This window comes from Haemorhous mexicanus, chromosome 17, assembly GCF_027477595.1.
Source record: "Haemorhous mexicanus isolate bHaeMex1 chromosome 17, bHaeMex1.pri, whole genome shotgun sequence".
Taxonomy (NCBI): domain Eukaryota; kingdom Metazoa; phylum Chordata; class Aves; order Passeriformes; family Fringillidae; genus Haemorhous; species Haemorhous mexicanus.
In genome coordinates this window covers 1651758-1677070 of record NC_082357.1, presented here as the reverse complement: position 1 = coordinate 1677070, position 25313 = coordinate 1651758, and the positions used below count along the sequence as shown (strand labels likewise).

Here is a 25313-nt window from a genome sequence, read left to right as displayed (position 1 = left end):
AAACCTTCGGGGAGCTCGGGGGGTTGCCCAAACCCCTGGGACGCCTTTGTGACCATAGGGACACAAAGTCATTGCCCTCTCCCCCCGCCATAGGGACCCCACCCCGGCCCGGCCTGCGGGCACCCCCCTACCACCGCCTCAGGGCCCCCAGCGGGGTGTGAGGGAGTGCCTGGGTGGGCACCACAGCCTGTGCCAGCCGGGGCGGAGGCCAGCAGTGGGCTCTGGCCGCAGCCGGACACACCAGGCTGAAAAGGGGGACATGGTGGCCGTACAGCACCGCCCGCTCACATGGGACGGCTCAGGGGGACCCCGGCCCCAGCGGGGGCTGGTGAGGGCTGCCCACACCCATCATGGCGGCGACCGCGGCTTCACGGGCACGCCCCCAACACGCGGGGCTGGGCCGGGGTCCCGCGAGGTTTCGGGGGCCTGCGGGAGCCGCCGCGTCGCTGTGGTGACGGGACGCGAGCCCTCCGCCGAGTCGGGCAAGCCGCAGGTTCGAGCCCCGGCGCTGCACCGTGTCCCGGCGGGCTCCCGGTGAGGGGCTGCAGGATCCCCCCGGGGCGGGAGGGTCTCCAGAGCTGTCGGTGAGGGGCTGCAGAACCATTCTGGGGCAGGAGATCTTCCAGGACCGTGGGTGAGGGGCTGCAGGAGCCCTCGAGTCAGCAGAGCGCCTAGGCCCGTGGCTCGGGGGCTGTAGGTGCAGCCCCAGGTCGGGAAGACCCCCGGGACCGTCAGTGAGGGGCTGCAGGACCGTTCTGGGGCAGGAGAGCTTCCAGGCCCGTGGGTGAGGGGCTGCAGGACAGTTCTGGAGCAGGAGAACCGCTGGGCCCGTGGGTGGGGGGCTGCTGGAGACCCCCAGGACTGTCGGTGAGGGGGTGCTGGACCACACGAGGGTGAGAGGAGCCCCGAGCCCATCAGTGCTGCCCTGAGGGGGCTGCCAGGCCCTGGGAGTGTGAGGTGAGGGGGCCGTGGGGTTCCTTGGAGCCCTGAGGGAATCCTGAGTGATTCACGAACCTGAGGAGCGGAAGGAGAAAGGTCCCCACAGCACTCGGGAGCCGTGGGGGGACGGCTCGTGGCCGCCAGCCTTTGTCCCATGGGGTCACCATTAATTTAAAAAGGGAGTAAAAGAGAGCCAGGGGTGTACTGGGAGCTGAGAGCAGCCTGGCACAACAAACCTTTCCTGGGAGCAGCAGCTGGGTGAAGCTTACAGAGATGGATAATTTTCACATTACATTTTTCCTAGTCCTCCCCCTGCACCTCGTGAGAGATTCGTCACTGCCAAAGCCCTGTGCATTCAATGGTGTTTTGACAGCCAAGCCCTGAATAGTGCTTGCAGCCCGCACTGCTGTGTCCTGCAGAGGTATCTGGGAGAGGAATGGAGCAGTTTCATGTTTCTTTCCTCATTCTTTCTCCTGCAGAGCTGAGGAGGTCCCTGCGGGGCTGACTGGTAGGAAGGAGCCTGCTGCTGCAGCTCTTCCCAGTATGTCACAGCCAATACCAGTACAGATCACGGTCGTGAATGCACAGGACCTGGTAAAGTTCTGAAAATATCTCTACTCATTTAATAAACAAGGCCAGAGCAATTCTGTGTGCACAGGGATCCCCTGTGAGAGCAGGCAAAAAACCTGTGAAAGGACGTCACCTTGGGTGTAAAGCCAGATTTTCATCCAAGCTCCAGCTGTTTAAATCATATTGAAAGCAATAGGGTGGCTCTGGTTTTAAAAAGGCTGTGGATCCAGTTCAGGGCTATGAGCTGGTGCCAATCAAACCACCACTGCTGTGATTTCCATGTGATGCACCCAGCTGTCCTTAAAGTCTTCCAGAGGAACTGGCATTTGGGAGGAAATGTGGAGGAGAAGCTCAGCTCCTGCTGCAAGCAGAAAAAATGCAAATCCCTGCTTCTGCTCCGGCAGCAGACAGAAAAAGCAATCCAAAAGCACCTGCTTGAGGCTTTCACATTGTAGTATTGAAGTACCTCTTACACTGATGGATTCAGCAAACAGCAGCTTAGGTGAGGTATGAGGTGAGAGGAGGATAAACAATGCTGGGAAGGAAAGACTGCTGGATTGATTGCATCTGGAATGTTGCTTTGTGGTTCTGATTGCTCCACCGTGAGAAAGGGCTGTACAAAAGGAGGGGGGTTACAAAAGGGCAATAATCACAGCAACAGGATGAAAAAAAACCCGGCTGTAAGAATGTGGAATCCACTTCTAGCTATAAGTGTGGAATCTGCTTAATTAGAGGCAATGTAGAGAAGGATGAGAGAGGAGTCTTGGATAATTAATGGTACAGGGAAAGGTTAATTGGATTCTTCTGTTTAGCCATTCAGAGGATGTATGCTCAAGGAGACAGTGAGAAGGGCTGAAAATTAAAACCAAGTGAAAGAGATCTCTCTTTTGTGTAAGAACCAGCATGGAACTAATTACCCCAGTGACAGGGAGAGGGGGAGCTGAGGGCGGGTTAGGCATCCCTGTGGCTCAGCACTAAGGAAAAGCTGGGATTGGGTACAATGGTCCTTGTGTTCAGCCACGTCTCTGTGGATTGAGAGCTAAACTGTGTTTCTGCTGCAGGGAGCCCTTTGGTACCTGCTGCCCAGCACTTCCTGTGCTGTGGAGGTGCCCAGTGCTGGCCCTGTGGATCCCCACTGCCATGTGCTGTGCCCTCACTGTTCCTCTCCAGCCCTGTTTAAACCCCTCTGTTTAGACATTTGAAATTCAAAGTAAAATCTGAATCTCCTCATCTCTGATTAAAGCAAGTGGTATGGAGGTGGTGTAACAACAAATTGCAGAGCTCCCTAAGAACTGCTGGAGCCCTTCCTCTGATTTCACAGAATCATGGAATCATGTAGGTTGGAAAAGGCTTCTGAGACCATCAAGTCCAACCTTTAACCCAGCGCTGCCAAGGACACCATTAAAGCAAGTTCCCAAGTGCCACATGCAGGTGTCTTTTGAACACTTGTAGGGATGGGAACTCCCCCACTTCCCTGAGGAACCTGTGCCAGTGCCTGAACACCCTTACAGTGAATAAATTTTCCCTAATATCCAACCTAAACCTCCCCTGGCACAACTCAAGGCTGTTTTCTCTTGTCCATTTCAGGACATTTTGCACCACACGACATCCACAGGTGTCCTGTGAGCTCATCCCTGTAGCTCAAGAGCTGCTTTCTTAGGAGACAGCAAAGGTCTCAGGCTTCCTGGAAGTACAAAAATATCAGTGGAGTATTTTGGGATTTGTTTTAGATGTGTCTTTCCTGAGGTGAAGCCTGAACCTCTCTATCTCCCTTGCCACAGCTCCTGATAATCTTTGGGGCATCACAGCATGGTGAAACAGGAAATTTCCGTCCTAAAGACAGGGAATGGTGAGGTCTCAGTGTGGCCAAGCTCTGCTCCTCCTCCTCATTCCTGTGGTAGAACAGACTCCCACAAGTGAGCCCTGTCCTGGTCACTGACCTGAGCTGCTGCCAGAGGAACTCTGATCCTGGGATGCTGCTGCAGAGCCAGCTGCTCTCTGAGCTCTTTTTTTTTTGACAGAAAACTCTCAAAAGCAACTTGCTGCATACATTGGTGCGTGTGGAGTACAATGGAGCGGTCCTGGGAGACTCCCCCAAGACTAATGTGCTGCCAGATGGGACAGCAGAATACGACTTCAGCACCAGCTTTGAGTACAGCCCCGATGGGCCCAACTCCTTGGATGTCCTTGTGCAGAAACCACTGCTCTGTAAGTAGCTGGTGCCAGATCTCCCACCTTGGAGCTGGGTGCTGTCGCTGCGGGAGTCACTGGTTCAGGAATAGCACTTCAGCAGCAGTGGTGGGAGGCTCTCAGCACTTCTTGTCCATCTCTGCCAGCTGGAAGAATCCCCTTTCATGTTGGCCCGTGCTCCTTTGGCTTTGCTGTGCTTGTCAGCCTTGGGAGGTGAAGAGGAGCTTGTGCCAGAGCTCGCACAGACCCTCCCTGGTGCCTGACCTGCTGGTCCAAGGAATTCTGCCAGCTCCTCTCTTTTTATCTCCCTAGTGACACTGCTAGAAGTGACATCAAAGGACAAGAAAAAACCAGATAAAATCGCTCCTCTTGCCCAGGCTGTGGTGGACCTTCTACCTCTGCTGCAAGGTACAGTATTGAGTTTTACAGCCTCCATGACCACGCCTTGCTCCCTGGCACTTTCTGATCTCTGCTTATGGACCCCTGACTACAATTTATCTCCTTTGGACAAAGTAACCTTCATAGCTCTGCAAAATCTGACTGGGGGGGTGGGGGTGCGGGGCGCGGGAAGAGAAGCTCATCATTCAGAATTCGTTCAGAACGAAATCAAAATTCAGAACCATGATTTTGCCTCATGTAAGGTGTTCCTGCCCATGGCAGGGGGCTGGAACAAGGTGATCTTTAAGGTCCCTTCCAACCCAGATCATTCCATGACTGTGATTCTTTGCAGAGGGTCTCACTTCAGGCTGTTCTCATTCCTGTTTCTTCCCAGGAGTGCGTTCACTGAAGGTCTTAGCTCCTTTGTATGCAGTGCCTGCCTCCCCATCAGCGAAGCTTTACCCTGAGGCCACGGTATGTGGAATTTGGAACTGTTCCTTCCCTCATTCAGCTCTCTGCTGCTTTTTAATGGGAGGGAGAACATGACTCAGCTGCCTGGCTCATCACGGATGTGGTACAGCCCTATATGTTACAGGCTTGGAGGCCTTTCCCGCTCCCTCTGACGTCTGTCCCTGCTTCCCTCTGATAGGTGAGGTCGTGCTGGGAAATGTTAATGTGTGCAGCTACCCAATTGCTCTGCAAAAAATAACAAAGATGGAAAGCACAGTGCTGAAAACCCCCAAAAGGCAGTGGCGGGGTCACCTGCCCAGCTTTATTAGCCTTCCTTTCTGCAGATGAAATGTCTGAGTCCATTATTGTACAGACTCTGACTGCCTGTCCTGCAAGGTCCTTATTCATTCAGCAGGTTGCAAAGTACCCAGTCACTAAAATAGGGAATGAAGTATGAGGCTGGGAAAATGGGTCCAATTTTGCTGCTGAGCCTGCCTGCAGTGAGCACCGGGAGCAAACTGGAGGGGTGGATATCCTATTAACAGCTCTGTGTTTAAGAGGAGTTCACAGTGAGCAAGGTGGGGGGGCACTCATTAGGGAGGGCAGGTAATAAATGCTGACCAGCTGGTTTTCCCTCATACACCATCCATCCAGGGCTGGGACAGGTAATTAAAGGCTGCACACAGAGCATGGAGATAGGGCAGAGGCAAAGCTGTGGCTCTCTGAATCACCAGGGGAAAAGCCTCATTTTCCACCCTTGATGTTCTTTCTCTGTGGCTCCTTTCATGAGACCCTGCCTCTTTCTCCACAGCTCATTTTATGAGACCCTTGGGGCATGTGCCATACCTCAGCCAGGCTGTGATTTAAACAAACAAATACCACAATTGAGCCAAATTGGTCCTGAGATTCCTTTTCTGTGCTAGGCTGTTTTCTTTTACATCCAAGATGAGGCACAAGATAACATTATATGTTCTGGCCTTGGGTTTCTGCTTGCTTCTCCCTAAGAGCAGGCAAGCTATAATTGTTTACTGGCTCGATTTTATCTTTGTCTCACAGGCTGGCCTTGAAGTGACAGTGAGCGCCAAAGAGCTCCTGCTCTCTGCCACCCAGTTCTCAAGTGGGAACCTCCTGAGCATCACGCTGGAGGCAGCTTATTCTGTCCCTGAAGCCTTTACCCCTGACGCCCAGCAAAACTACATGGCTTGCTTGCAAATGCCAGCAGCTGGTGAGGTGAGAATGGCCCAGGCCCAGTGGCAGGGGGTTTGGCTGGGTTTGGGTTGTTCTCCCTCCCCATAGAACAAGTGTCCAGGCACTTGGGGTGCACAGCCTCAGTGCTTGTGCACCAGCAGCCTTTGTTGGGAGGTCTTAGAGTCTCTGTGGCGTGATGTGTTTCTTTAACACAAACAAAGGTCTGTTTGGAAAGATTTGGATTCAAACTGGCAGATTTTTTTCCACGTGGCTCTTTATTTTTATTCCATTCTTTGTATGCGTGCGGTGGAGTGCATTTTCCAAGCCAGGCACCCTGTACTGTTGCTTTGCTTTGTTATCCCAGCTTGGAGCAGCTGGCTCTTGCTCCTGCTCCTGTTAGAAATGCAAATCCTTTTTTTCTTCTGTCTCTCTAGAAAGAATTGCCATTGCTCTTCAAGAATGGCATTCTGAAGGCTGATGGTGAAAAGGAACCATTTCCCCGGCCCAAAAACTGGCCCCTTGGCCCCATCCTGGCCCCTGATGCTCTGAACATACCTGACTCCTTCATTGTTGGTGGGCCCTATGAGGATGAGGATGGAGAGCTCAACAAAAGTGAGGTGAGGAAGGACTGGCAAGTTTGCAATAGAACCAGGAGGGATGGAGAGACTTGGTATGAGAGGGAGGTGGGTGGTCACTGTGCAGTGTCCAGTACAGAGGTGATTCTCCTGGGACGTGCTGACTCACTGCTGGAGACATCCCAAGGGAGAATGTGGCAGGTCTGGTCCCAGAAAACACCCACACTGAGCTGCTGGGCTGGGAGCTGGGTTATCTCCCGTGAGCCAGGCACTTAACGCTGATGGTATCTGCAGGAAAAGCCATCAGCCTCTCTTCGGGGCTGGCCTGCCTTTGGGCACTTGGACACCTCTGTCTGACTCACATTCTCTCCTGGGGACACTTTTGAGGATGATGCAGGCTGTGGAGTTTGCTGTCTTGCCTTTGACTGCTGTTTCTCACAGGACAAGGAATTCAGGAGCCAGGCCGAGAGTGCGAGGAGGGTCGTGTGGGACATGGAAACGCGCTGTTTCCTGGACGCTGATGCCGTGGCCGTGTAAGGGACCTGAGCAAGCCAGCCCAGAACATGCTCAGAATGACCTGAGGCAAGGAGCTGCAACATGCAGGTGCTCTTGGACCACTTAGGGGTCAAACTGTGGCTCTGCCTCACCTGCCATGGCTGCTGTGACTGTCTCTTGGCCACAAGTGTTCACCTGAGCAAGGACACAGCTCTTGAAGTGCCTTGAACTGCTGGCAGCAGCTTTGTTCTGCTGTGCTGGGAAAAGATGAATTATCTGGAGCTGCTATCTCCAGGCCACAAATGCTCTTTCCTGCTGCCAGCAGCTGGGGCTGGGGGCTGGTCCCTGCATAGCTTGAAGGAAGGGGCAGCAGTTATGGTGAGCAGACCTGGACTAGAGTTGCATCCACAGCTCTCCTCTGAGCTGCTAATTAAGTTTTTACTGAATCCCAAATACGTTCAAACCTTTCACTCCATGTGGGCACTCTTCATTTGCTTTTTTTATTGGATAAGTGTTGCCTTTAGCAGCTCCAGATACGCTCAAGATCAGGATGAGTGTTCCATTTATCTTTGAATCCTGCTATTTTCTGGCCTCAGCTGCATCATGGCTGTGCATTTCACAGCCAAATTACTCCTTGTGGAAATACTCATGTCTATCTCATTTGATTTTTTAAATTCTTTTCCCTACACATCATCCACCTGCCTGCTGGTGTCAGAGTCACCAGCCACATTGAATGCAAGCTCAGGAACCACTTGCTCTGTACAATTCAGGTTTTATACCAAAGTTAATCACATTCCTTCTTACTTATTTCTGAAGTAACTGGGGGAGAGAGAAAGCCCAATGTGTTGCTCTCACTGTTGTTTTAAAGTTGGCTGTGCCATAAATGCACACAGCAGTGGGCAGAGCAGAAAATGTACCCAGTCTGCCCTAAATCACAGTGTTCCCATGGCCTGAGGGTGTTTGCTGAGGGAATAGGGTGAAGCAAACTCAAGGGGAGCTGCTGGGGCACAGAGGAGGGTGTGGGGCTCTCCAGCTGGGTTTCTGCATCTCCTCAGTGCATCCTGCATCCTTTGTGCCCAGCCTGCAGACGCGCATTGCCGAGCGCCGCCACTGGCCCGTGGAGCTCTGCAGGATGTCCACAGGTGGCAAGGGGAAAGGCAGCAAACCTGAGAAGGTAAAAGTAGGGTCTGGCTTGTGGAGTAGCATTGCATTATCAGGTGTTTTCCTCTTGAGGCCTTTGTGATACCAAAATCGGCCTTGAAGCTGCCAAGGTGAGTCAGAGAGCAGGAAGCTTTGTGAAAAATCAGCTTTATAGGGCTGCTAAATAATTACAGAGTCATATTTTTTCCTTATAGCTCTCACTGATGGTCTGCGGTAGCTCACTGGAAAGAGGACAGGGTGACTTTTAAAATCACAGAATAGTTTGGGTTGGAAGGGACCCTGGACTCCATCTCCTTCCAACCCCCTACCACAGGCAGGGACACTTTCCACTAGACCAGGTGGCTCAGAGGCTTGTCCAGCCTGCCTCTGAAGAGAATTAAAAGTAATTCACTGAGCTGATCTGTGGTCAGTGGGGTTTTGAAACAGCTTGAGGAAGTTCTTGCATCCTTTCTCAGGCTGTAGGTAAGTTATGCTTTTGCATCTATACCAGGGTGGTTTAACAGAGAAACAGCCCCTTAGAGAATAGTTCTGCTCCTGGCAGATGATTGCGTGAGAGCTCCTAATCTATCCCAGGGCAGAGCCATATAAGTTGGTGTAAATCCCTTTCAGCACTCACAATGCCAGGATTTTACAGCTCTGATGATGATCCTTCTAGCCAGGCCTCCCACACCTCCTAAGCCACTTGGTGTCTGTCCAACCTGAGATGCACAACTCTGGTAGGGTCACCTGGATTTCTAACCACACACAGCTGATAATTTTCCAGCTGTATCTCAACAAGAGCACCCTGAGGAACAGCAGAGTGCAGGAATTAGAGAGAAAAGCTGCCCCATGGAGATTGGTATAAAATTAATATTCTACATATGGAATGACTCCAGTGTATTCATCCAGGTTGTCTCGGCTGCGTGCCAGTGACAGAACCATGGGCTCATCAGGTGCATCAGTTTGCTGTGTGGCCTTCTCTTAATGAGATTGGTGACCTTGTTCCCTTAAGGAGAATAACAGCTTGTTCAGGATCTCAGTCCCTTGCTCTGTGTTTCCAGAAAGATGAGGACAAGCAGATTGCCTTCCATGGCGTGGCATATGTCAACATGATGCATTTGCTGTGCCCTGGGGTAAAGCAGATCCGAGGGGCCTTCCGTGTCTTCAACTACGAGGACAGCGAGGTGTTTGAGAAGGTGAGAGCAGCAGGCTCTGCTCCAGCTCTGCAGCTGGGTTTGCACTGAGGCCTTGGGAGCTGGGACAGTGGACAGAGGGTGTTTGGGAGCAGAGACAGTAGACACAGGGTGTTTGGGAGCAGGCAGGGTGGACAAGGGGTGTTTGGGAGCAGGCAGTGTGGATAAGGGGTGTTTGGGAAAAGGGACAGTGGACAGAGGGTGTTTGGGAGCAGGAAGGGTGGACAGGGGGTGTTTGGGAGCAGTCAGAGAAGGCAGGGGGGTGTTTGGGAGCAGGGATAGTGGACAGGGGGTGTTTGGGAGCAGGGACAGTGGACAGGGGTTGTTTGGGAGCAGGCAGGGTGGACAGGGGGTGTTTGGGAGCAGGCAGCGAAGGCAGTGGGGTGTTTGGGAGCAGGCAGGGTGGACAAGGGGTGTTTGGGAGCAGGCAGGGTGGACAGGGGGTGTTTGGGAAAAGGGACAGTGGACAGAGGGTGTTTGGGAGCAGGAAGGGTGGACAGGGGGTGTTTGGGAGCAGGCAGGGTGGACAGGGGGTGTTTGGGAGCAGGCAGTGTGGATAAGGGGTGTTTGGGAAAAGGGACAGTGGACAGAGAGTGTTTGGGAGCAGGAAGGGTGGACAGGGGGTGTTTGGGAGCAGGCAGGATTGACAGTGTGCTAGTTGGAGCTGGATCTAAACCTTGAGTGCCCTTCTGGTGATGGAGAAAATTAATGACACAAGCTTTTAGGTGCAGGTTTTTCCAAGGCAGGGGATTTCTAGCGGGGGGGTGAGCAGGTCTGGGAGCTGAGAGAGGCTTTGAATCTCACTCCACTCCCTCCTATGCCAGCATGATCCACTCTCCCCAGGCTGGAACATGGGCAAGGGAACAGTGTTGCTGGGAAGAGCAAACAGTGGCTTTAAAAGGATTGCGTTACCCCCGGCAACCACCAAAAAAGCTGTCACTGGAGCTCTTTCAGCTCTAGCTCACCGAGGTTTATTTGTCTTTTCGTTTTTCCCTCTCTGTTACTAAGAGTGACAGTTACATCTCCATTTTCCCTCAGTCTCTCCCTCCTGGAACAGACCTGAACTTGTTTCAGGAGGGCAGATGTACAGTCTGGTTTTACCCGCCATGTTCCCTGTTGGGCTGTGGTCCAGGTGCAGGGGTTGGAGTGAATTCCAGCCCTTCTCCTGCCTCCCTGGTCCCACTGGCTGCTACAGAGCTGGGCTGGGCACGAGTGTGTCTGCTGGGCTCTGCTTCCCTGCCATGAATAATGACCCCTGGGCTGCGTGGTGCTGCTTGTCCTGTGCCATTTATCTGTCACATGTGAAGTCCTTGCTCCCCAGGTGCTTTGGGTTGCCTCTTGGTCTAAGGAGTTTCCCTACAGCTGCTCCATCCTCTCCCCAGGAACCCCATAACTCTTGCTAGCCCAATTCCTTTAACCAGGATGTGTGGGAGGGGACAGCCTGTCTGAGTGGTCAAATGCTGTGTAAACACAAAGTCTGACAAACCTATTCCTTGCAATTCCCTGATGTGTGTCAGGGAAGCTGCTCCACCCCGGAAAATGAGCTGGGAGCCAAGGGATGCTGTCAGGCAGGTGGGGACCCCCAAAAAGATGTGGAGCAAGCCTGGTGAGAGAAGCTAGATTCATCCAGCAGCCCTCATCACCAGGCAAATCCATAGCTGTGAGGCAGGTCTAGGATCCCACCAGGAATTCAGGATCATAGGTCTGGGTTCCAGCACATTCAGCACGTATCTCAGGCAAGGACCAAGAGCCAGTCCTCAGTAAAAATACACCTCTTTGAGGGAAGATGGAGAGACCCCCCCCCTGAGTATCATAGTCTGACCTGAGGCTTCACAGCTACACAGGATCAGAGCTGGGCTGGAGCACCAGCAGCTGAACTCTAGGAGGAGAGAATGAGGTTACAAAACTTCTTAAGGCATTTAAGACCCTGACAGTGTGTTTTGTGATGAGAGAGGTTAAGGCAAGCGAGTGAGGAAGCCTGCTTTGTCCCTTGATTCTCCCTATTTTTCAGACCAGAGTTCAGTACAGTATTTTCCGGGATCGCAGGTCACAGCTCAGTCTGGGCAAGGAAAGGCTGGGGACCTCTCCTTCCAGCAAAGCTGCTCCCAGTAAGACTCAGAGGGAAGATTCCAATGGAACGGTAAGGTCTGGGGAGGCACATGGCACTGTGGTTGCTCTGGTTCTGTGTCACAAGAAGTTGGGACCCAGGAACCAGGGATGGATGAGAAATACTCATTATCCTAGAGCCATAGAATCTTCTCAACACGAAGGGATCCACAAGGACCATGAGTCCAACTCCTGCCCATGCACAGACACCCCAGCAATCCCACCCTGTGCCTGACAGTGTTGTCCAAGTACTCCTGGAGCTCTGATAGCCTTGGGGTCGTGACAGTGCCCAACCACCCTGTGGGGGAAGACTCTTTCCCTGACATGCAGCCTAATCCATCCCTGTAACAGCTCCAGCCATTCTCTAAGGTGCTGTCACTGGTCACAGAGAGCAGACATTGGAGCTGGTTCTTGTAAGGAAGCTGCAGTTTTCCCTTATCTGAAATCCCAGGATGTGCTGCTTGAACTTGCAAAGATTTGAGATTTATTGAGTCTGAAACAAGAGACATCTTTTCTTTTTCCCAATAGTTACTCAGCCCATCCAAAATCCAGTTGTCAGATGGCACTGGAGAATCTGAAAATGTCACAAATCTCAGCCTTGAAGGACAGGTAATTATGTCTCTCCAAAGAGAAGGAGAGACTGTAGAGCATCACGCTGGTGTCTCACACCTTTCACACAATTAAATCCTCAAGAGTGAGTTGGACAAGGGATGTTTTACGTAGATGTTGTCCCAGAGTTCTTCCAGTGACGTCCACCTGGAGACCAGGCTGGCACACTGGGCTAGAAGGTCTCTGTAAATTGTCAGGCATTTATTTAAATTATCCCTTCATATTTTGCCTTTTTCCTCTGGAATGCACATTCATTCTGCAGGCAGATTGATTATCTGGGCTCTCTCCTTTTCCCTAGCCTGGTTTCTCGAGCTGGATTTTGCTGCTGTAACTCATTCTGAGGGCGGGTTATAAAACAAGCTGGATCTCTGCAGTTGGGAGATCTGTGGCTGTGTGCTCAGTATTTCACTGTGCCAGCACTGGCTGCAGACAGCACGACACAGGGAGCAATGTTTCTTTCCACAGCAATACAGCGAGGCAGGAACGTTCCTGGTGATGGAGATAAAGCTGGACAGGCCCTTGGTCCCAAAGCGTCTGCGGGAGGAGCTGGTCCAGCGGTGCGTAAGGATGGGCTGTGGGCCTGACAGCTCCTCTCTGCAGGCTGGAGAGAGGCTTGTACAGGAACCCCCCTTGGAATACTCCATAAAGAGGGCCTGAGACAAAGCCCACAGGAATCAGGAGGAGGATTTGGCCAGACTGCTTTAGACGTGGCATCTGGTGTGTTGGGAAAACACTTGTTCATCCCAGCTGGCATCTCCCTGCCATTCCTCTCAAAACAAGAGACACCAGAGCAGCACAGCAGTGCCTGTGTTCCTGTCTGGGCTTTGTTTCCCTCTAATCCTCATGTGCTTGCCTCTTGCATGTGATGTTCTGTGGCTTGGTCAGTCCTGGCCACCAGCATGGACTGCCCTGGGTAGTGCTGCTGTTGCTTCATCAGAGAATTCTCTCATTTTTAGCTTTCCAGAACTTTTCTCACAATATTTTACCCATTCCTCAGCTTTTATGTTAGTTTTCATGTTGTTCTGCTGCAGAGCTGCTCTTTCATCTCTGCTGCTTTGAGACTTCAGTTCCTGTCCAGTGGCAGCCCTGCTGTGCTATGGGTTAGAAAGGCATAAAACACCTAATTTATGGAATAAAAAAAAAAAAAGAAAATGTAGCAGATAAATAAGGTATAAGAGATGCAGGTTTATATCTCTCAAACAGGAATGTCATCCATTCATTGAAGGTATATGTGTTGTCCTCACTGCTCCCTGCTGTCTTCCAGGAGGAACAAGCTGACGAGGGTGAACCCCTCTTAGAACAGACCTTTTCCTGGCCTATTTTATAGATTTCTACTCTTCTGCAATGTGTGTGGATTCAGTGTCACTCCTCCTTGCTTGTGTGCCCCTGAACAAGGCCTGTGGCACCTTAGCTTGGTGGGATGGATCATGTTCTGAGGACTGAGGGTGTTCTGCAGTCCAGCAAGCAGCAAATAGTGAAAAAAAATTTAAATTAATTAAGGCTAGTTTGGTACCAGGGATTTTAATTCCAGAATCCCAAAATGATTCAATTTACAAGTGGCTGCTGAAGGTCACTTAGACCACTGTTCATGTTCAACTGGGGCTCCCCACAGCACGTTACTCTGTGTCCAGATGCTTTTTGGATATATCCAAGGAAGGAGACTCCACAGAGAATCCTGCTCCAGTGCTCAGGCACCCTCACCTTAATAAATTCTTAGTTAAAAATATGCTAATCCTAATGGAAGGTCATTGTAACTCCACAGAAGCTCAGGCAGGGCTGGTGGTGTCTGGGGGTCTGAGGTTGGTGTCTGGGGGTCGATGTGTGGCCAAGGGTGCCACAGCCAAACTGGGCAGTGTTGGAACTGATGGATCGGGTGGTCTGGGCTGTTTAGTGACCCAATTTTACAGAGCTCTCCTCAGTCTGGTTCCTTCCTTACTCCTGTTCTGCAGAACCAGGAGCTCCAAGATCCAGCTCTGCTGCTCCAGGAGAGCAGTTTGGGTTGGCAATAAATGTTAACCCTGTCATGACAAGCCACAACCATCAGTTGTAGGCACCTGTTCACTCTTGGTCTGAGACTTCAGGTTTCCTCCCAGGTGCCTGTGAGGTGTCTCATGGACACGATGGCAGGATGGAGCCCTCACACTACACAAGACAACATCCCTGGCAGTGGCTCTGCTGATGTCTCCTCTGCTCTCACTGACAGGGTCAAGGAGCTGATTCCTCCCCGCCCTGCGCTGGCCCCGCGGACGGAAGGAGCCAAGAAGGTAGGTGTGAGAGCCTGTGGCCTTGCCACCATTCTGCCACCCCACCCTGCCCTCAGAGCCTTCATTCTCAGCCCACAGCAACATGGGGATGAGGTTTGAAGAGATCAGGGGTGCAGGGCCACAGAGGTGGTGAAGGGTCTAGAAGGGAATAGGGAAATATGAGGAGTGTGGGGTCACTTGGAATGTTCAGCCAGGAGAAGAGAGACTGAGGGTGGAGCTCATTGGGGTCTGCAGCTTCCTCACAAGGGGCAGCTTCAATCTCTGCTGTCTGTGAGCAGTGACAGGACCCAAGGGGACAGCTGGAGCTGTGTCAGGGGAGGTTTTAATGGATTTTAGGAAAAGAGTGGCTGGGCACTGCCCAGGCTCCCCAGGGAATGGGCACAGCCCTGAGGCTGCCAGAGCTCCAGGAGTGTTTGGACAACACTCTCAGGGATGCCCAGGGTGGGATTGTTGGGGTGTCTGTGCAGGGCCAGGAGCTGGACTTGATCCTTGTGGATCCCTTCCAGTTCAACATATTCTATGAAATACACAGAAAAGGAAACTTCTGTATGAGTTATCTCCACAGCAGTGTGCCTTGGGAACCCATCCATCATTCGTGTTCACATCCCACTCAAAGGGAAGCCATGAAGAGATGGAGCAAAGGGAGGGAAGGCAGCCATGGAGGAATGTTTGGAAGGAAATGGGATGCTGGGAAAAGAGGCTACCATCACCTTACATTTATATCCTGGGCAGTTCCAACAGTTCCTTGTCTCAGACCAGCCCCTGTGCTTCATCAAACCTGAACAGAGTCAGCCCTGACCTTTCTCATGTCACCAAGAAGTTTTGAGGACCAAGATTATGGAGATTACAGGTTCTGCTGAAGAGGGCTGGCCATGGGTTTCAAGGCTCCCAGTAAATGAGATGTATTTTACTCACAGCCAATTATATTGCTATAGAAGAGATAGCAGTGACTGGAATACTGGGTTGTGATGGAAAATCCTAGCAGGGAGGAGCTCTTTTATGTTTACCTGCAGATATTTTCTCAGCCCTCAGGCGTGGACAGGAAAGGATGTGTGACAGACTAATTGAGACTTGAGTCAGGTGGAGTTAATGGGAGGTGTGGGCTGTGGCAAATCAAATACATATCAAGGTTGATTGCATAAGTGGCTTGTGAAATTTATTTATTTCTTTCCTAGGTGGTGGAAAATTATCACAAACGTGTCACCAGTGTTGCTGTTGCCATCCTGAAGGAGTACCATGAGCTTTTTGGGAAGCAGCTGCTTGACCAGGGAGTGATGGACCACGAAACCATGGAGGAACAAAAACGTCAGCTCAACTATGAGCTCAATACCTCTGGGAAATATTTTGCTTTTAAGGAACAGCTTAAGGTGAAGACTCGTTTGTGCTTTTTGCTTCCCTACTTGTTTTGTCCAGACACTTTCTCAGTGAGGAACTGCTGCTCCGTGGTGGTAACTCAGGAGGATGTGGTGCTCTAGAATCCCTTCCTGCCACCTGGAGCTGTTGCAGTGAGCACTGAGAGACAGGATTCCCCTCTAATGGAGCAGGCATCAAGCTGCTTTGGTCCCATAGCAAGAGAATGCTTCCTGTCAATGGGAGCTACTCCCATCCATTTGCCCCATGCTCATAACCTGAGAAAGGCAAAGCTGGATGCTCTCACATTCCCAGTCTGCCTTGGAAGGGAAAGGAGGTTCCATACTCTTCCTGGAGCCCCCCTCCTGTCCTGAGGAGATGAGCCATCCACATGCTGTCCCTAAAGGCTGTCAGGGATGTGGGAAAGGAAATCCCCCTTGCTTGCTTTTTTTTGCTTTTATCAGTGGTGGGCTGGATTTATTTCTCAGAGCTAAGTTGGAGCTTCAGGCCCTGTCTGTGTGTGATTACAGAGCTGGTGGGGGGCATGGGAGGGAACCTGCCTTATGCAACCTCCCTTGTCTCCACAGTATTCTGTGGTGAAGATTGTGAGGGAGAAATATCTGAAGACCACAGCATTTGAGACCAAGGAGCAGCTCCAGGCATTCCTCAGTGAGCTCTATGTGTACCTCGTGGACCACATGCACATGGCCCTGAACAAGGTGGGGGAAACTGGGGTCACTCGAGCCATGGCTTCACTCTGGGTCCAGGGCAGGGGAAGGACTTTTGCCTTCAAGGCAGAAGCAGGCTCAATCTTTCATCTGCTGGAGTTGTCTCATGTAGATCATGAGCCACACTCGAGGCAGGGATCCAGTGTCTTTGTATCCCACTGCTCAAAATCCTGGGATAGGTGTGACATGGTACTGGGAAGTTGCTGTAGCTGGCACATGGCGAGGGTGGCTGGGCAGAGCAGGAGCTGAGGTCACCAGTGGGTGGTCCCTCTGAAATTTGTCATCACTTTGATCTAGGGAATGCTGTGAATAATCATAGGATCACAGACAGGTTTGGGTTGGAAAGGACCTTAAAGCTCATCTCATTCACCCCCTGCTATGGGCAGGGACACCTTCCACTACCTCAGGTTGCTCCAAACCCCATCCAGCCTGGCCCTGGACACTTCCAGGGGCAGCCACAGCTTCTGTGAGCAACCTGTGCCAGGGCATGCCCACTCTCACAGGGAAGAATTCCTTTCCAATATCTAACCCTACCCTCTGGCAGTGGGAAGTCTTTTCCCCTTGTCCTGCCCCTCCATGTCCTTGTAAAAATTGATATTGCCCTGTGCCTGTGTGGCAGAAGTACCTGGGAATGGTGGGAATGTGTCCCAGCACAGAGCAGCTTGCCCTTCCCAGTGCCAGCCCCAGCCATACTGGAGCTGCCAGCCCCCAGCCATACAGTGCTGGTGTGGGACCTGCTGCCATGCTGGGATCACACAAAGCACCCTTCCCTTCCCCAGGGCTAACACTGTCTCCTTCCCTACCAGCTCCTGTCTGGAGAAGATGTTTCTCCTGCCCCTCCACCCAACACGACCAGGAAGCAGCTCTTGCTCTTTGCTCGTGAAGCTGAAGCCAACAAGGACCTCAAACTGGCGTCTCTCTTCTACAATCAGGTGAGGGAGCCCCAGATCTCTCCTGCCATCACCTGTGTGGGCTGGCACAGCCCAGCAGCACAGTGGGGCCACTGCTCACAGCTCAGCCAGCCCCCACTGTGGTGGAGGGAGGAAGGAGCTGAGCGTCACCAGGATACTCAGGCTGAAATAGGATTTGGGAGGGATTTCCCAGGGAAATGCTGCTCTCTACAGGATGTGAGATTGTCCCTGCCGGGTCACTGAGGACTCCAGCCTTGAGGCCAGGGGAAATGGGATGTGCTGGGTCAGTTCTGGGGACACTGGGCCCTAGGAGGCATCAGCTGGAGCTGGAGGACACGTGTTAGGTGGAGAAGGCTTAGAGGAAGTGGGCTTCCAGCACGATCCCATTTAGGGGACACCCTTGCATGTGACAAACGAGGTCTTGATTCCTGCTCAGCTGGGCTGGGGTGGCCAGGGAAGCTGTGGTCATTCCAGAATTGCCTGCCCAGTCCATGGCACGTGCTGAGCCTGCCTGCAGTGATGATCTCTGTTGTGCAGAGAATAGCTCGGGACCAGCGCAGCATCCAGGCCTGGCTGGACTATGGAGCCTTCTGCCTCCTGTATGAGGATGCCACCAAAGCCCAGGAATGCTTCCAGCAGGCCGTTTGTCTGGACCCCCAGCACATCCAAAGGTGCTGAGTGCTCCTGGTGGGTGGGTGGGGAGGGTGTGGAGTGTATCCCCCACACCACTGCTGGGGCTGCAAGGCTGACTGCTCTGCCCCTGCCCCAGCTTGCTGCTCTGTGGGATTGTGTGTGTCAAGCTGCAAACCTATGAAGAGGCAGAGATTTTCTTTGAGGATGCCTGCTGCTTGGATCCATCCAGCATCATAGCCTGGACCCTTGCAGGTACAAAACCAAGCCAGTCTGGTGCTCAAGGTATTCCTGTAGAGCCAAGCATTGTTCCTGCCCCCAGTCCTCTTCTCCCTGCTCCAAGCTGAGGGCTAAGGGAAGCATTTTACTTCATTTGGGTGTCTGCTGATGCTGCTCTGTCATTGCCACAGGTTTGTTTTATGAGCTGCAGAATAATTACATTCAGGCAGAAAGGAGCTTTCGTGAGGCTAAGAAGCTCCTGCGAGCCCAGCTTGAGGAGGAGAGGAGAATCCTTGAGGCTGCTGAGGGAGAAGGGAAAAAGCCCAGTTCTCCCAGCACAGAGCCAGGTAACAGATAAACCGAGGAGGTGCCCTGACACCAGCAAGGAGGGGTGGATCTGTGTGGTGAACAGCAGAAGGAGGAGAGTTTTGAAGAGGTAAAGGTAGAAGATGTGGACTGTGAGCTAGAACAGAATTCCATGGAAGCTGTCACTGTGAGTTCCCAACACAGCAATCCAAAGGGCAAACCAGCTGCTTGGCAGTGACCCTTTGGAGCCCCTCTGAGTCCAGCCTAAGCTGAGGCTGTCTGTCCTGAGTCCCAAATATTTGGCCAGGCTGCAGGAAATGCTGACTAGCTTTATTTTTAACATTATCACCACTCATGCACAGTGCCTCAGGCAGGCAGGCTCGTGACACATGCAGGGTTTTGTCCCTTCTGATTATGAGGAAAGGGATATTCATAGAATCATGGCATGACTAAGGCTGGAAAGGACCTCCAAGATCGAGTCCAACTGTTAACCCAGCACTGCTGTGTTCACCACTAGCCCATATCCCCAGCTGTCACAGCCACATGGCCTTTGAACACTTCCAGGGATGGGGACTTCACCACTGCCCTGGGCAGCCTGATCCAATGCCTGACCACCCTTTCTGTGAATAAATTTTTTGCTATCATTGAACATAGACTTCCCATCTTGAGGCTGTTTCCTCTCATCCTGCCTCATTTATACTTGTTTCTGGCTTCACATGGTAATCTTGTGCTAAAACCCCAGCCCCAGGTATTGCCTTCTGCAAAGAAATTTCTTCCCAGCTTTGAGAACCTGATAGATCTTTTATATTTTCTCTCTTCTTTTTTTTTTTTTTTTTAAATTTATGGCTTTTCACCTAATGGTTGTTGGGGGTTTCATTCCAGAGAAGATTCCAGATGGCTCAGCTGACAATCCACCAGAGCTCGTGGAAGGTGTGACACCCAAGGAAGAGGCTACAGCAGTGCAGGAAGCCCCAGAAGGTTTGGGAATGGGGATGTGGAGAGCTGGGAGATGGTCCTGTGGGAGTGATGTGGAGTAATGTGGGAGCAGTGAGCCATGGCCCCCGTGCTGCCAGGGCCTGTTGTCCCTCCTGAGCCAGGGAATCTGCAGGCAAAGCAGGTTCACTCTGATTTTCAGAGCAGCACATCTCAGGATGGACAGCCAGCAGGTGAATGCAGCTCTCTCTCTCACATCACTGCACCCTGCACCTTCCTTTTCTTCCTCCTGAGATACCAGCTCTTAAAGTGTCCCTAGGGATCCCCTCTGGGTGTGTGGTGTGGGATCTGCCTCCTCCACAGCCCCTGTGGTGGTGGAAATGGCAGTGCTGGGTGCCTCAGGGCCCCCTGGTTGCTTTGAGGAGACAGGAGCCTCACTGTAGTTATCTCTGACACACATCATTCATAAATTTCCACCTTTTTTCCTCTAGGTTTTGACTGGAAAATTAGTGGGTGAAGAGTGCAATTTCTCTTCAGATCTCCTACAAAGCTTAAGCCCTTCATAAAGAAATGCTGAGTTAATCTCTGCTTCAGCCTCCCCTGCCACCTCCTGGGTTTTGCTCCATGTTGCAGGGATTTTTCTGTCCCCATTGGGATGCCAGGACCTGCTTTGGCTCCAGAAATAAACCCCCCACTTTGGGACTGACAGAGACACATTTTCTTGCAGCTCCAGAACCTCAGCCACCTCCCTGCACAATCTTCATGAAGACAGTGGAATTCCTGATGCAATTCAATGCTGTCCGGGTCAGTTTAGCAGGAGGAGTGGGGAGGGAGGCTGGTTTATTCCCAAAGAGCTCCAGCCAGCCCCTTTCTGGGCCTCAGGGAATGAGACATGGCTACTCCAGAGGCTGAGCACAAGAGGGAGCAAAGCCACCACTGCCCAGAGATGCAGAAGTGTGGCCAGGCAGAGAATGGAGCCCACAGTGCTGGCTGTGGACACACAGCCCAGCACTGCCTGCTGCAGAGGAACAGCTCAGAAATGGTGCAGGGTGCTCTTCCCTGTGCATTCAGAGATAGGATCCATTCTTGTGGTGCTTCCAAGATGCTTGAACTCCTGTGATTCAGACACTTGTGTATGCTGGAGGGATTTTTGTATCAGCTGTGGAATGTGCCTGTCCTACCAAGTCATCTCTGGGACATCTCTGGTTGTCACATTGTGCTGCCTGCCTAAACTTGACATGGCAGAAAGAGTTGCTTAAAGCAACTGAATGGAATCCTGGAATGGTTTGGTATGGAAGGGACCTTGAAGTTCATCTCATTTCAACCCCCTGCTCTGGGCAGAGACATTTTCCGCTAGATCAGGGATACCTTCCACTAGACGAACATTCAAAAGAGGAGAAAAAGAAATTTCCTTTGTGTTTTCTGTTTGTGGAAGTCAGAGAGGTGTCAGTCAGCTCTCCTGCCCTGTCCTGCTGGGGTGTCCATGGTGTCCCTGCTCCCCTAAGCACCCTCTGTGCTGTTCCTCCCCAGTTTGTTCACAAGGCACTGGCCCATGAGCTGCTGAGCCTTCAGGGAGGCCCCACCTGTGCCTACTACCTGGCCCTGGCCTGGACCTACCAGCTGCGGGAGGACTTGCCCAGATGCGAGGAGTGTCTGCTCGAGGCCGTGCGCATCGACCCCTTGGTGTGTGAGAGCCCAGAGCCCCTGCTTCATTCCCACTTTACCATTCCACTGTCTGTCCAGAGCATTCAGTGGGAGGGCAGTCACACCAGGCTGTGGCTGCAGCACTGCTCTCTTTGTTATCCCATTGTCACAGCCTCCTGCCACTCCCTGCACGGGCAGGCAGCATCTCAGAGCCTGTCTCTGCCTCTCCCTCTCTACATCTGCCTTTCTTTTCTCTCTCAATAGGTATATCCTGATCCTCTGTCCCTGGGTGGGGGAGTTGGGTTCTGTTTCATGACAAACAAGGCTCTCTTGTTGAGAGCTTTGAGCTCTCAACAAGAGGCAGAGTGAGCTCTCTTTGGGGAGGCAGAGTGAAAGGAAAGCAGGGGAAAGATGATACCTGGCAATGCTGTGTGCAGGCAGGACACTGGGCAGGGAGCTGGAGGGGAATCCCATTGCTGGTGTCCTGCAGGCAGCCCACTGACCTTAACTCTCTCCATAAACTCTGCCCTGGTATCACAGAATCTTGGAATTGTTTAGGTTGGAAAAGCCCTCTAAGATCATCAAATCCACCATTCATCAGCACCACCATGTTCACAATTAAACAATGTCCCCAGGTGCCACATCCACACAGCTTTTAAATCCTTCCAGGGATGGTGAATCCTCCACTGCCCTGGGCTGCTGTGCCAGAGCCTGACCACCCTTTCCATGAAGAAATTCTCCCAATATCCAATCTGAACCTGTCTTGGCATAACTTGAGGCTGTTTCCTCTTGTCCTGTCCCTGTTCCCTGGGAGCAGAGCCTGATCCCCCCGGCTGTCCCCTTCTGTCAGGAGTTGTGCAGAGCCACAAGGTCCCCCTGAGCCTCCTTTTCTCCAGGCTGAGCCCCTTTCCCAGCTCCCTCAGCTGCTCATGGTGTTCCAGCCCCTTCCCCAACTCTGTTCCCTTTCCTGCACCTGCTCCAGCCCCTCCAGGGCTTTCCTGTCATGAGGGGCTGAGGACTGGACACAGCACTGAGGCTGTGGCCTCCCCAGTGCCCAGCACAGGGCCACAAGCACTGCCCTGCTCCTGCCAGCCACGCCATGGCTGACACAGGCCAGGGGCCATTGGCCTGCTTGCCCACCTGGCTCAGGTTCAGCTGCTGCCAACCAGCACCCCCAGGTCCTTCCTTTGCCACCAGGCAGCTTCCAGCCACACTGTCCCCAGCCTGGAGCACTGCCCAGGGAGTTGTGATAATACAATGAAACACTGCTCAGCTCCTCCTTTCTGCTGCTTGCAGTGTCCCAGCCCCTCCTCAGGTGTTTCTCCCATCCATGTCTGACTCCTGGTTTTTGGTGCACAGAATCCAAATGTCTGGGCTCAGAAAGGGCACCTGTGCTACCTGAAGAAGGACTTTGACAAAGCAAAGGATTGCTACGAGCGAGTCATCAGCTTTGAGGAGGATGCTGCTGATATGCACTTTGTGTACCTGCGCCTGGGCTCCATCTACCTGGACGAGAAAGAGGTGAGCAGCCAGCAGGGATGTGGGGGGCAAGTTACCACAAAATAAATCACTGCTGCAGCAGCAGTGGGGCCAGTGGGTGTCTGAGCCCCGTGGCACTAGGGTGTTTGGCAAAGCCCTGTCTGTGGAGTGATGCAGAGGATGTGTCTGTCTCTCTCCTGGCAGTATGGCCGGGCCAAGCACATCTACCTGCTCGCCTGTGACAACTCTGCCTCCTGTCTCACCTGGCTGGGCGTGGGCATCGCTTGCTACAGGGTGAGTGCAGCTGCCTTCGTGTCCTCTGGGCTTCACTTGGTGGCACAGGACACAGGGCTTGGCTTTTGCAGGATCCCCTTGTTTAAAGCAACTTTTGGCTGCCTGTGAGCCAGTGCTCCCAAATGCCATCGTGTCCTGTGTGCTGTGACAGCCCCAGCGTGGCACCCGGGTGGTGTCACCTTCAGCTCCTGCTCTGGGAACTGTGGTGGTGTTTGAGGGCCCCCAGGACGAGGGAAGAGATAAGAATCTTGACTCCATGTTTCAGAAGGCTGATTTATTATTTTATGATATCTATTATATTAAAAGAAAATTATATACTAAAACTATAGTAAAAGAATAGAAGAAAGGATTTCATCAGAAGGCTAGCAAGGAATGAATAATAAAATCTTGTGACAGACCAGAGTCTGACACAGCTGAAGTGGGGTTGGTCATTAAGTAAAAACAATCCACATGAGACCAATCAAAGTTGCACCTGTTGGTAAACCATCTCCAGACCACATTCCACAGCCATCAGATAGTTATTGTTTACATTTCCTTCCTGAGGCTTCTCAGCTTCTCAGGAGAAAAATCCTAGCGAAAGGATTTTCATAAAATATCACAGTGACAGGGAACAGCCATCCTTTCCCCTCATCCCAGCTCCTGCCAGCACCTCCTTCCCCAGGGTGTCATGGCAAACAAGCTGGGCTCTGCTCTGAGTTCCATGACCTGCATGTCACCAAGGCATCACTGAGTGGGATGTCAGCAGGGAGGAATCTCGGTGCTTTCCCTGTCCAAAGGAATCCAGCATTTCTGGAGGGCTGCCAAGGACACCCAGCCACCAGCAGTGCAGTGTCTCCCCAAGGGACACCTTGCCCGATTCCTCCAAGGGAGTTTGGCTGAGGAAGCAATCAAGGAAGTAATTTAAACCTCTTTTCCCCCTTGGCCAAATGTTACCTCCTGGGAGGCTGTGGAATTGGGTTGGGGAGGTGAGTGGTGGCCTGGGCACCAGCTACCCCTGCATGCCCAGAGCTGCTGCACAGCAGGAATAGGGAGCAGAAACACAGCCATGTTTCCTCATGGAAAACTGGATCACTCAGTTCCTGGAGGTGAAGGGGTTTGTGCTGCTTTCCTTACAGCAGGAGGCTAATTTAGAAATAGTGTGTGATCCCACAGGGGTCAGCAGTGGGAAGCTCCTGCTCCAGACTGGAGAGCTGGATGCTCTGGCACTGAGAATAACTCCTTGTCTGTGCCCTAAATCCTTTCCCCCACATTTCTCTCAGGGAAACCCTCCTAGGAGCTTCTTTTGCACTTCTGCTGTTAGGGCTTCCCAATTGAACAGGCATTGCTCTTTCTGCCTGTTCTCTGTCATTTCTCCATGCCTCTCCTTCTCTCCCTCAAGCTGGAAGAGATGCTGGAAGCAGAAGATGCTCTCTCTGAAGCCAATGCCCTAAATAACACCAACGCTGAAGTGTGGGGATATCTCGCCCTCATCTGCCTGCAGGTGAGTGCCCAGCCCGTGCCAGCCTGATGGAGTGGGCGTTCATGAGGGGTTCATTGGGCTCCTGGGGAGGTTGGCATCTGCTCATGAACCTGAAGAGCTGGTGTAGAGCTCTGTGATAAAAAGTCTGGGGACTGTTCTTGGGGGAAAGCAAGTGCTTGGATGGCAAAAGCAGCACCCTGAGGCTCTGATTGCCCCAGGGCATGTCCTCCCTGCTGAGCTTCTTACAAATGTCATTCCACAGAGATCCCATGTCTTTCCTGGGGTGCTGGCCACTGCTGAGGCACCCTAAATCCTGGGATCCTATTGGGTCCCCTCATGACGAGACAGACATTGAGGGGCTGGAGTGTGTCTAGAGAAGGGAACAGAGCTAGGGAAGGGTCTGGAGCACCAGGAGGGGCTGAGGGAGCTGGGAAAGGGGATCAGCCTGGAGAAAAGGAGGCTCAGGGGGGACCCTGTGGCTCTGCACAACTCCTGACAGGAGGGGACAGCCGGGGGAATCACAGGGAACAGGGACAGGACAAGGGGAAACGGCCTCAAGTTATGCCAAGACAGGTTCAGATTGGATATTGGGAGAATTTCTTCATGGAAAGGGTGGTCAGGCAGTGGCACAGCTGCCCAGGGCAGTGGGGGATTTAAAAGCCGTTTGGATGTAGCACCTGGGGACATGTTTTAGTGGTGGCCTTGGCAGTGCTGAGAGAATGGGGGGATTTGATGGTCTCAGGGTCTTTTCCTGCCTGACGCACCCCAGGATTCGCTCCCCGGCGCTGTGTTGCAGGGCGGGCGGGAGCTGGAGGCGGAGCAGTGTTACAAATACACCGTCAAGGTTCGTGTCCGTGCCCTGCGGGGCGGGAGGGGCTGCGGGGGCACCAACCGCTCACCCTGCTCCCTGGCCAGCTGGGAGCGCGGCGGTGCCGCGGGACGGTCACTGTCCCGCCGGTGTCGCAGCCGAGCCACCGAACAGCCCCGCATCTCCCGGGCAGTTAGTCCCGCGCAGCCCGGCCCTGACCCCGCTCCCCTTTCCCGCAGCTGGGCCTGCAGAACGACGCGCTGCTGCAGGAGATCCGCGACGCCCAGCACCGCTTCGGCTTCGGCGACCCTTCGCTCTGAGCCCCGGGCACATAAAGTCCCCTCGCCCCGAGCGCTCGTGCCCGGCTCTGTCGCGATCGCGTCGCGACCGCGGGGAGGGGAACGGGGAGGGGTCAGCCCCCGGGGGGCGGGGTTGGGGGCGGTACATAATCACGT

The 25313-nt window shown here is 52.8% G+C and overlaps 1 protein-coding gene across 1 annotated transcript; it reads left to right on the top strand.

Annotated features, from left to right (window-relative positions):
* The first annotated feature begins 379 nt into the window (after nucleotides 1-379).
* CFAP70 (cilia and flagella associated protein 70) lies at nucleotides 380-25209 on the top strand. Its single transcript, XM_059861320.1, has 27 exons — nucleotides 380-534; nucleotides 1419-1533; nucleotides 3531-3717; nucleotides 4012-4107; nucleotides 4472-4551; nucleotides 5584-5757; nucleotides 6150-6332; nucleotides 6732-6823; nucleotides 7866-7959; nucleotides 8987-9121; nucleotides 11130-11258; nucleotides 12299-12390; nucleotides 14037-14097; nucleotides 15273-15464; nucleotides 16035-16166; nucleotides 16982-17107; nucleotides 17624-17757; nucleotides 17856-17971; nucleotides 18127-18282; nucleotides 19124-19219; nucleotides 19902-19978; nucleotides 20705-20857; nucleotides 22178-22339; nucleotides 22502-22591; nucleotides 23970-24071; nucleotides 24847-24894; nucleotides 25098-25209. The coding sequence occupies exons 2-27, from the start codon at nucleotides 1483-1485 to the stop codon at nucleotides 25176-25178; spliced, it is 3039 nt and encodes a 1012-aa protein (XP_059717303.1). The 5' UTR covers nucleotides 380-534; nucleotides 1419-1482; the 3' UTR covers nucleotides 25179-25209.
* The last annotated feature ends 104 nt before the right edge of the window (nucleotides 25210-25313 follow it).